The sequence below is a fragment of the Chenopodium album genome, chromosome 9 (assembly GCF_948465745.1).
Source record: "Chenopodium album chromosome 9, dcCheAlbu1.1, whole genome shotgun sequence".
Lineage (NCBI taxonomy): Eukaryota > Viridiplantae > Streptophyta > Magnoliopsida > Caryophyllales > Amaranthaceae > Chenopodium > Chenopodium album.
This window is the reverse complement of record NC_137842.1, coordinates 70,136,170-70,148,930: the sequence shown is the minus strand read 5'-3', so window position 1 is coordinate 70,148,930 and position 12,761 is coordinate 70,136,170. Positions and strand designations below refer to the sequence as shown.

At 30.4% G+C, this 12,761-nt stretch overlaps 1 protein-coding gene across 1 annotated transcript; it reads right to left on the bottom strand.

Moving 5' to 3' along the window:
• Positions 1–1,839: 1,839 nt before the first annotated feature.
• LOC145559074 (protein FLOWERING LOCUS T-like) lies at positions 1,840–6,674 on the bottom strand. Its single transcript, XM_081620479.1, has 4 exons — positions 4,578–6,674; positions 4,402–4,463; positions 3,652–3,692; positions 1,840–2,504 (listed from the first exon to the last, which is right to left on the bottom strand). Exons 1-4 carry the CDS (start codon positions 4,791–4,793, stop codon positions 2,281–2,283), a joined length of 543 nt encoding a protein of 180 aa, XP_081476605.1. The 5' UTR covers positions 4,794–6,674; the 3' UTR covers positions 1,840–2,280.
• Positions 6,675–12,761: the final 6,087 nt, after the last annotated feature.

Here is a 12,761-nt window from a genome sequence, read left to right as displayed (position 1 = left end):
AAACGGTATATGTACTTGTATGGTTAAAATGATGTAACTATTATGAAATAGAGTGAGTACATTAGCTGGAAAGGTTTGCATTGAAATATGTGCAAATAGTATATGTCAACAACAATGAGGAAACCAGTTAGTATATTGATGATATGATGTGCACAAGAAGAAAAACCTTAAATTAGATGGATCTTTTCCTTAGACTTGTAAGAACTTAAGAAGTATTATTTTCTATCTTAGAGAAATAATAAGTTCAAATAAGAGCTAAAAGTTCAGAATAATATTAATAGTACCTTTGTTTGATTTAAAGTTACAATAAGTTCAAATAAGTTCATATTTGCTTCAATAAGCATCACGAGTATTATATAGATTCAAATCAAATAACAAGTTTTGGAGAAGATTGTCAAATTACTATATCGACTTATATTTTCCAATAACATTTGTAAATAGTGGCTTTAATTTGTTTATGCTTACCTTCCATATCATATCGAGGCACAATCTTGACTCAAATTTATCAACGATGTCAAATCATATTTCTCATTGGAGACCAATAATACAGTTGGTTAAGCAATAGGATAGAGGGGGGAAAAAGTATATTTCCAAATCTTCGACTAAATCCATGTAAGTTGTGCAAAAAAGACTCTTACAAAAGGAGAGGACTTATTGAAACCTAAAAAACAATAATACATCAACACTAAAAATACTAAGAAAAATTATTGGGGTCTATCACCGATAAAATTCAGGAAATCCGGCCCCTACATAAATATTTGAGAGGACAAAAATATAGGAGTTATGTATTGAGTACGTAGAATAAATCTATTAAGGAAAATCATATGATTGGGGAAGTAGTAACTTACCATTATTGAGGTGATGACTCAAACCACTAAATGAGTGCAGTGAAATTTTATGTTCGATTAGCATATCACTTTGCAACTTTGTTCTTATTATGTCAAGTATTTTAATTACCTTAAATTACCAACATCTTTTTCTTCCTAGTATTTAGTTATAAGTGTTAAGTTCTTAGCTTTAAAAAGTTATTGATCGGTCAAAGTTTAAATGTTAACATACAATTAAGTATTCGATCATTCCCGTCAAAAAAAAAAAAAAAAAAAAAAAAAGTATTTGATCATGTACAATTAATTGCTAAGGAAATACTACGTGAACTAAATTGAATGATACTCGTATTTGTGATAGCGTTTACAAATACCAATCCATAATATATAATACTCCCTCTATTTCATAATGTTAGTCCCATATAATATTTTGGGCGTTTCAAAATGATCTACCCATATTGAATTTATTCCTTTTTTTATTTTATTTATTTTTCTAATTTGGTCTTATAATTTCTAATCCCATTAGTAGATTGATGACATGACAGTAATTAAATATTTTGATTGGCCATCAATCCCATTAGTGGATTGATGACATGGCATTTGATTGATATTCCTCACGTTAAACAAGCATTGTAATTTATGCTTTCCAAAGAAAAAAATCGGAACATTTAATAAGATTGAACTAATTAAGCCATTTTTGTACTAAAATGTAAGATTCCAAATATTATTCATTCTCTTATTTTTTGTGATTGATTATATATGGGACTAACAAAGCGAAACGGAGGGAGTAGTATATTAGTATGTATTATTGTCAAACATACCCATTGACGGATCTTGGGCAAAAATATTAGAGGGGCCGAGATTTGAATCTCTTTGACCTCTTTTTAAAACTAATCATCATGTCCTAATATTTTAAAAGTGAAATTAGTTCTTTAAGTTGATAAACTAATTAATCTACCGGGGGCCAAGCCCCAAATGACCCCGTTAGAAGGTCCCCTTTGAACACATGCACCTAGAAGTAAACAAATGAAAGTAGTATGAAACAAATAAAAGTACTAATATATAAAATAGAATCACTACTTTTGTTTAAGCTCATGAAAGAGTATTGTATCATTTAAAAAAAAAAGATAGAACAAGATATATAGATAATAACTATTGCATACGATTAATATTACTTTGTAAGACTGTAACGATTACACTTTTCCATAGAATAATTTTGCCTGTTTTGTAATTGTGATTTACTACAATTCACAAAATTAAAATTAGGCAAAAATGTGATTAAATCGGAGGTACATGACATTATAGACCGACCATTGTATTATTTTTATATATATAAGTGTAGATTAGATGATCATTAAAATTAAAGGTGTGCTAAAAAACTTCAAATGTCTTCATCAGTGCAAAATAAACTAGTAAGTTGCAGGAGAAGCATTAGAGAGGTCAATATAATGTGGTTTTACAACCTTCTTCCACCACAACCTCCTTCCCTTTGACAGTTGAAATAGACAGCAGCAACTGGTAAGCCAAGGTTGTAGAGCTCAGCAAAGTCTCTAGTGATGAAATTCGGGCGCCACCCGGGAGCATAAACAGTTTGCCTTCCTAGCTGTTGAAACAACACAAACACGAATCGATGTATTCCCTGGGATGGCCGTGGGCTCTCATAACAAACCACCTCTTGACCTAAACAAAGAATGGTAGAAATAAACTTAGTGAGTATAAATAAATAATTGAGAGTCTATGATGAATGCACTTGTGGAATTATGTGATGAACCCTAGTGGCCTAGCTAGCCGACCACGTGCACCACACATCTTGTTGGTTACATATATTTATATGAGTAGCAAGACTTATCAATCACTTGTGTAGACAAGTACACACTTTTGTCTAGCATGAAGGTCAGATCACCACCTACTAGTATACCAAAAAAAAATTTCCTCATATTCAGAATACAGGGTTCATTTCAATAGGTTATCGGTAAAACTGCTACAACAAGTTTTTGGTGTAGATCTTATTTTTTTTTTTCAAATTAATTCTCTCTTTTTGTCGCTTGGTACTATTAATCGTACGCAATTCGAGATTTATAATCATATACCCCTACTCTATAATATGACAAGAGGAGTAGAGGAGTGCACGAGTGATCAATAATAGCTAGGAACATTATTTATGAATACCCCCATATGATCAACTCATTATTGGTACAAAATAAACAAAAGAGAGGGATTGGAACTACTCCTACCTTTTGTTCTAATAGTCAACCTGTATCATTGATTTTGTGCAAAAATAACAATGTATACAAACTCCCTTATTGTTACACAATCAGAAGAAATATCCTAATAAGGCAAAAACACAACAACTTGTAATAAGATAATCTTTCATATATGGTTATGGTCTTATATATTGACTTAATAAACATGTAGTAGTAGACAATTAGAAGGGCATAAACAGTACAGCTAACATTGTATTCTCCTTCTATTTCTTAATATCTCAACCTATATGGCCTTCAAGCCTTGAGTAGTTTGATCATATTAAATCAATGCATACTATACGGTGGCGTATGTATAATAAGATAATAATAAGCATCTTGGCCTACATACATGTGTGGGTTTACTAGATAGGGTGCAAAAAAGTCGTAGATTATTTCATGCACTAGCACCAGGGTCATGGCACACATACATACGATGGTACTCTTAGGTGCACCATATGTATATAATGTTTGTAATGAAAGATAGTATAAGAAATAATCCACATTAGTAAATGTGCATGCAATACTATGCTATGCATCTGAACTAATTGTTGATGATTAAGGATTGGATCGGAATTTAAACTCACCAAAGGTTGCACCAGTGGTCCCAGGAATATCAGTCACCAACCTTATATAGAAACAAAATTCAACCAGTTAGCAACCATTTTCTACTAATTATTAGTGACCTGCAATTCAATTTGTAAGATTTTGCTCCAATGAATTGACTTTTAAACTGAATTTTGAGACCATATATATATAACATGAATCCATAATGTAGTTCATTTTGAAATCATATCATTAATTTGAAGGAAAATGATCTAATTAAGCTCATATACTCGTCTATTTTAAAACTATACTAAGATTATCCTAAAATTATGTATGATGATTACCATTATCATTTATAATTGGACTAGGTGCATGTGGGATTTAGTGGATGGTGTGCATATATATCCCATGCTCGTCCCACAACACCTCCATGAAGGCTCGAACTCGTGATCAATTGGCTCCATCCACCTTGGGACTTGACATGACTATTACCATATTCATTGTCACAACGCAGTAGACTCGAATAATTTATATGCTCCTATGCATGGTTGTAATTTGCAACATATATTTCCCCTTAATTATGTCATGAGTGAGCATGCATGACTAGGGTTTTAACTTATAAGAGCTTAATCAAAGAGATTTCACAAGTTTAATTACCTCACATCACAATAAATAAAACTAGTATTGTATTCTAAAACAAAGAATTATTGTACAAAATGAAAGAAAATGATAGTAAAATATGAAATAGAATATGTTAAAGTTGGCATATATAGGTCGGTCTAACTACTTACCAGTGCAAGTACTCCCTAAGATGTGGGTTGCTTGGGCTAGGAGCATCAGGATCCACCATTACCTATATATAGAAATGACCAAATTCAGAAATGAAGATTGATCAAAGAAAGAACGAAAATTAATTCAATTTAATGCACCGGATGTTTATACATATTAAAGGGTCACATCGACTTACCAAGGTGTAGAAAGTCCTAAGGTCATCACCTCCAACCTCGACCCTAGGCTGACTATCAACTTGAGAGGGCCTAAACTCACCTCCAGTAGTAACAATACGATTGTTATAGCTGACTCGGAGATTTACAGACCTATTAAAAGGATCCAAGACATCTCCAATAACGCGACCTATTTCTAATGGATCTCTTGGTGCACTTGTTGAAGCTGTTCTAGGCATTATTATTTATGTACTTGGATTATTTCTATATATCCTCACTTTAACTTATATAATAAGCTAGATATCCAGCTAAGTATGTATGTAGAGAAAATGTGAAATTGCACAAAATAAGTCATCCAAGTGAACACTTATATACTGTTTTTTTTATCTTACCTTGCTTTCATGTTGGGATGTTCCATCATCAATTAGTAGACTTTGTCTTGTTAGTTTTCAGCATAACTTACCGTCTATCAAAATACTAAGGTCCACTTATTTTCCATAAATTGTAAAGTGATGGACCAGCTGTATTGTGTTAGATTCTTCTTAGAAGAATTTAAGTCGGTTCAGAAACCTAAGTAAACTTACATAGGTTCTAATACAAAAGCTTAACTTTAGTACTTTACTATGGTTTGCTTTTTATCTCCTCAATTAAAAATGTTAATGTAACTATGATCTTCTCGAACTTTTATCTTTTACTTAAAAGATTTCCCATAGAACAGTTGTGTCGTATTTGGTTGTCAATCATAAGAGAAAACTAAAATACCATTATTGGTGGTACTAAAATAACATATCCCCCTCTAATCAAAATTAAATTTTATTTTAATCTATTTATTCTAGATAAATGTTGTTTCACAATGATTTATGCAATCTTATCCTTATAGTCAAATTATAAAGTTTTTAAAGATAAATCCTCATGCCAAATCTTACTGCTTTTTCAACTTAAATTGTTTATTCGAATATGGGCAGATGTGTCATTTTATATGATTTTTACACCCGTACAACATTTATAGTGTTTGACAACTGGCATAAGAGGACTTATTTGATAAGTTAAAAAATGTGTTTTTTTTTACATGAACAGTCACAGTAATTGTAACAATAACAATAAAAATAACAACAAAAACTAAAAAATTTAGTCAAACAACTTATGCCAAAACAAAAAGTTGGTCAAACCCAAGTAAAACAACCAATAACCAACATCGATTCCCAAATACCGACTTAATCTATCTAATCTGAGGATGTAAAGTACTCCGTAGTTGATTAATGCATCACGTTGCACTATGTCAACGATAAGATGATTGCATATAAAGGATGTATTATGTGTGGCTTACAAGCCGTGGCTAAATAACCTCTAACTTGAGAGAGTTTTTAATTTTGAGAAATTCGAGGAAGTAAAAGAGAGTTTCTAAATTTTGAGAATTCTCATATTTCAATTTGGGTAATGGAAAGTGATTTGTTAAATCTAATCACGAGTTTGAAAAATTGACAACAATGTTGGGCATTAATTTAGAACTCCTAGCAAACTTACTTTCATTCTAATTTATCAATTAATTAATGGCGGGTAAAAACATGTGTACTATAAAGTTGAAATTAAAATCATTCTGCTCGAACAATAATAGTTAATGACTAGCATAGATGAGTACATGTTTTCCAAAAAAAAAATTGCATAAATGAGTACAACATAGATTCATAGCCCAAAAAAAAAAAAGTCTACACCTGATGAGTATTACGTATTAGCTTTGTTATATCCTTTGTTGGAGCAAGCTAAGAGCGAAGCCGGTGCCCCGACCGAGTGGGCTTAGCTTAGGCGGGCACGGGCAGCTTGTTCCAGTGGGCGGATCTTGAAGCGAAGCAGATGCATGTTTGTGAGGCTTGTTGCTAAGGCGGGCACAGCGCATGTTTGTTTAGTTCATTCTAGTTTCTGGGCATGATTGTTTAGAAAAGTAAATGATGGTTTTGTGAATTTACTAGGAAATTAAGTTGAACAAAATCCCTCAACTAACTTTTCTAGTATACTAGGTGTCGTGTCATGCTATGGGAGGTTAATGATGTGTGTGGATTTCCTAAAGTGGATTTGTAGGCCAATCTATAATGGCCGTTAGAACTTCGTGTTATTATGTTGAAAAGTAGTGATAATTGCTTTGAGAGTTAAGTGTGTAGCAAATTGTTGATTTATGTGTAAACCAAATTTAAGGATTGTATTTCTCAGCCCAAGTTGGTGGATCGTCGTCAACTTTGGTTGATGTCCTTGAATCAGATAAACTAATTAGTTTTGGCGTTTTTGGAGAAACTAGTTATATTTTATGTTTCTTTTATTTTTCTTGCATATGTTTTACTCTTATGGTCTTCCCTGAGCTAGGGGGACCATTTAATTTACATCAATTTGTACAAATTACTATTGTTTATTTCTCCTCTAGAATCTTTTACATCTTCACTACAAAATACAAGTTACTTTGACTAATGAAAATTATAGGTAATTTTCGCAAGTATTTCAACAAAATTTGTATTGACTCGTCTAAAACATAATATTATTTTACCTGAACTTCTTTTTAATTAAAGAAAACATAGGTAGATTAACGTGCACTTAAAATGTAGGTAGCGGAATCTTTTATTTCACTTATGCTAGCATTCAAGCAATGGGATCAATTAAGCAACACCTTCTAGGCAAATCCATCATAAGAAGAGGTCAATTTTACATGTCCAAACAATGTATGTGTAAGTATAGTACATTTCCAAATTAATTATCTTCATCATATGATGCCTCAAGACGTATCAAAAACACAAATTAAGCATAAATTTCATCAGCATGAACACCAAGAAATTAAAAGGAAAAGGTAAAAGAAAAAAAAGTTGATGGTACAAAGATCTAGCACTAGAACCAATCAAAAAGAATTAGTGACAAACTTTATTCCTTTTCCCTAATCTATCAGAATAATTGCAACTATTGGTGAATTTCTGGTTCTATACAGCTAGTGGAACAAATTAAATTAAACATATTTATGTGTGCGATGTCTTATCCATGTCATTTACTCATTTATACTAATTTGGGAGATACAACAAGAATTTTAACCTAATTTTATACGTAATTTTCTTTCATATTTCACTAAACACTTAGGTCAAAAGTATGATATTATATTCGAAGTACATTGAATAATAAAAAAGGTAATGCCTCTTATTAGGCACGAATCTATCAATGGAATATGGCCAATGGTTTGGGAAATTATTAGTATATTTGCAGACGAGGTAACTTACTCTTTGAGTTAACATACTTTAATTTATACTTCACCAAGCTAGCTTGGTTTAGTGGGAAAGATTGCACCTTTCAACTTTGAAATTGGGAGTTCAATCCCACTAGAAACACTTTGAGGATGGGGATCCTTTACCCTCCCCCCTCCCCCTCCCCCCCCCCCCCCCAACTCTCTTAAAGTGTCTGACCCGTAAATATCGGATAAAAAAAAAAACTTAAAGAGTTAAAGTATGGTTAGAGTCCTTCTCCTTACCTATTATTAAAAAAAATAATAATAATAAAATAAAATTGCGTATATAAAAGTTCAAGCTTTATGCTTTTTTTTTTTTAATTGTAGATTTTAATAAAAGACTATATTCGCAAACTCTGAATTAGATTATGTGTTCATGTACAGTATTTGAATTGTATGAGCTTTATGTTAATTATTTATGAATTATCCCCTCAAAAAAAAAAAAAAAATTATTTATGAATTAAATTTCATTATTCTAAACATGTTCATATCATCATATGACACCAATTAAGATGAGCATGCGAGCATCCTGATTTAGAGTACGAGTGCAAGTTACTTTGTACAATTTTCAGTTGGGGTGAGCAAAATTGTATATATATATATTATTAAGTCCTTCATCAAATTGAAATTGTGTTGTGCAATCCATTGCCCTAAGTTGAAATGAATCAAGCCCCAAAATGGTTAGATTCTATTTAATCTTCGAACGTGGATATCGGATATATCAATTTGAACATTAAAATAATTAAATTTTAATGACTTAGGTACTTTAAAGCTTGGGTCAATGACTCAATATAGGTATAAGTCATGCAACGTTTACTCGGAAAACTTTGTAGCTATTAGTATGGCAATAACAATGATTGTAGAATGGATTAAAATTCAATTCTTGAAACTCAAAACTTAAAACTATACATATCTAATAATCGGTCAGATTTAGGTCAAAACCTTAGGGAAATTGAAACAAAGCCAATGTCAATTGATTCCATCAATCTATTGAATAACTTCTAATCAATTCCTTATATTTTATTTGCGGTTTAATTGAAAAGACCAGCGAGTTGGTCTAAACTAGCTTAATTTGGGTTCAAAACCAGATTTCTGTCATAATTATCATCTATCTATACTACGAAATATATACTAAAGTAATCACCGAATGGGACACTTGGCATAAGAATTTAAAGGATAGACATTAATAAATTAAAAAAAATTTAAAAAAATGTTACATAAGTTATTTAAGTTAATTATCTATATATCGATTGACTATTATTATTATTAAATTATACTATATAAATTCGTGTATTGCATGGGACCAAAACTAGTTTTACCATCACATATACTCCGTACAAATAATTATAAGATTTTAGGAATTTAGATTAAACAGAAAAAATCATGTAATATCTCAGTCACATTGAATCCTTAACATGGAATTTTAAAGAAAAAAATACCGTACATAACCTTTTACTATTTGCATTAGCATATGACCAAATTTTCATCTATGTGGAATATATGGTCAAGTTTTAGATGTGTTATGCACTTTACACCATTATGTATACACATAAATGTCAATTATTAACTAATTTAATATAATTTTAAGATTTTTTTCGAATGATTTACCATCTCCAAAATAAACATTAAAATAAAATCTTTACCTTTCACTAAAATTGTCTTCATCATCAAATATGACATTTAATTTTATACCTTTATATCATAAACTACAAATATTTTTTGTTCTTATTTTTAAGGTTTTTTTTATGAGTAGGTGCTAAAGGAGCTAGCGCACGAGATCGGATTAAAATAAAAAACTTTAAGTCGGCAAATGATATCTCTAATCATTAAAGGTTCTTTATTCTTTAAGGTTAATAGTTATTGTTTGTCGTTTCAGTGCGTATTTTTTCTATACTTTTTTCACAGAATTTCCTAGATATAAGAAAGGGTAAAGGAATATATGTATAAAGAATATATGGTAGCAATAATATAATAGCATCTTATCCTTTAAATTGTGTTCTTAAACCATAAAATATCATGCTATCCATTTATTCTTCATTTTTTTTTTTCATTTCTATCAAGATTAATCAACCTTTCAATTTGTAATTTGCTTTGTTTTTTCAAATTTTTTCACCTTCAAGATTAATTTGAGAATTTGTAAGAACAAAGTCTAAGTTAAAAGTTATATAATTTCAATAACTTCGAAGTTATTTTATTGTACTAGTATAATTGTCACTAATAAAAAACGACAAAATTGTTACTCGTACGTAAGACTTCGTAATAGTAAACGTGAAGGAGAACAAAGATTTTGGATTTTGTTCTCAAATGGCCTCACATTACTGGTTGAGTAGGAAAATGACAAGTGGAGCAATTTAAGCCAAGAAGAAGAATGAAAACTTGAGGCTCCAATTTCTCGTTCTCCTCTTTACTTTTCTTCTTCTAATTTTTGGGTGATTTTCTTCTCTGTGGCCAAAATTTAACCAAACTTTTTAAAAAATTGGGTGTATAATAATTATATAACAAATTTTTTTTTTTTTTTTTTTTTTTCTTTTCCAGAGAACAAAGATAAATTAGTGGCTATCAACGAATCGTATAGCAAAAAGGGACAAAAGGTATTAAAGAAAAGAGGATATCATTTTACATTTAATTTTTTTTTTTCTTTTTTCTTTCCTTTTTATTTTTTTTTTTGGAAATTTGGCATGGAAAATATCTTCAAACCTTTTTTTAATTTTGAGGTGAAATATCTACTTGGTTCATCCTTCTATGCCAACTAGATTTCGTAGGTAACTTCAAGTTTTCACTTTCTAAGATTCAATTTTACCGACATTTATCTAAAATGACACCAGGCCAACACCGATGCTAATGTAAGATTCACTCTCAATCTCGCTACACCACCAATTTTTTATATTGAGTATTCATATTTTTGTAGTACGCCTTTTGTATTATTTTTACAACCATTCATAAATTTTCAATAATCATAAGATATAATTTTGTATTATGAAGTATAACTATATGGTGTAATATCCTTTCAGATTTTGTAATAGATATGGGGATTTCATAAAATGTCATCAAGTCCAACCTTATACTTCCAACTAAACTTAAGGAATAGTGTGATCCTAGTATTTGCAAAAAATCCTTCTAGGAATGCTTTATTTGTTTTAAGGAGTGCCATAAATAAACTCATCAAAAGTTAGGTTAACCTGGCCTAGATAGCAAGAAGCAACAAAACGACTTGAATTACGTGTTTATAACAAATATATCCACATGCAAGGTGGAGATCAAGGAAACCAAGAATAATATAAGAATGATGGTGCTAATATGAGAATTTTCTTTTGACTATAAAATTTTAAGATAAGGTGAATGTATCACAAGTTAATGTTTTCATGATTGAAGTTAAACTCACAATTCAGTTAAAATATACTTCGATTTGTATAATAATTCTTTTCTCCATAAGGTCGGCATGCATTCTATTTGTAACACTCAAGTTAGTATCTTGTAATATTTTCCTATATTGCATGGAGATCAGAGAAAGTATAATCATGATAAAAGAGCACTTGTATTAAAGAGGGCTATATATTAATTAAAAGAATAAGGTAACTTTTAATTAAGGCAAAAAAGAAGGATTAAGGTCACTTTATATATTCTAATTCCTCTTGTCATCCTCTAATTTAAAACGACAATCAAAACAAGGGGTTTGCATAGCCCTCCAATTTACCAAACTTATTAGAAAAGTACACAAATTGCTAATTTCAATCAAAAATACTCGACAAGAAGCCAAGCTAGGGAAATTATTGATAGAGTATTAAATATATTTTTGGCCTCAACCATCAGCTTATTAAAGTATAAAACATATTCCTGAGCCTCAACCATCAGCTTAAACTTTTGGTTGAGTTGGTCCTCTAATATGGTATCGGGGCCAGCGTGACACAAAGGTTACTGGTTCGAATCTCATCCGCCCCTCCTTCGAAATGGAATTAATTGTTACATTTGAAGCCTGAATGGTCTTTCATGTGAGGAGAGGCTCTATTTTGAGTAAGTTGTAAAAACAAGGGATTCAAACATTCAACATGTTTTTGGTCAAGTTGGGTCATGCATGCCTCATTGGTTCAATTTACTTGTAAAAATTTGAGTTTTATATTTGTGGACAATCAATATAGGAAGTACTATATATTTAGATAATTTATTAATTAAAGTTATATATAAAAAAAATATTTTGAAAAAATGAATTGAAAATTATGTACCTTTTTATTTTATTTTATATTTCATAAGAATGATCAAACTAAACATATAAATTGTGCAAAAATTGTGCATATAATAAATGATCACAACAATTATTCAATTCATTACACACTTGCCAAATGTAGGACATGCAACAATTCGTATCATCTCCAAACCTACCAATTATTCATCACTAGTATTTATCGTAAACAATATGTCAATTTTGATATTGGTTTTGGCCATTCCCTCCGTACCTTGGTATGTATGAAGGGATACTTAGCTTCTTATTAATTGAGTTTCGAAACTTCATGTATTATCGAGTAATTAGCCAATACCCATGTGATTAAAAAAAACGTTTCATGCTTAAAATCAGTCAATAGCATTAGACAGTGATATAAACATACTTCTAGTTTATTCAATATTAGTCGGCAAAATAATAGCTAATAGATATTAGTTTGTAATTTTAATGTCCAATTAAATCATCATGTTGACTATGAACAAGCTCTAGAACTAAAGTAATTAAGCACTATAGTTTTAATTTAGATACGTTTCTTTAAAGTTTCTTCATTAAATTTTTCCTCTGACATGTTCCTTGAAGTTTCTTTTGCTAAAGCTAAATTTGGAGCAAATAAACTCGGATGCATGTTATATCACTGTCTAAATCTTTTTTAATCTAATTTATTATTCTATATTTAACATATAATATAATTTCATTATTCTTCTCTCTCTAAACTCTATGTATGTATATATAAAAAGC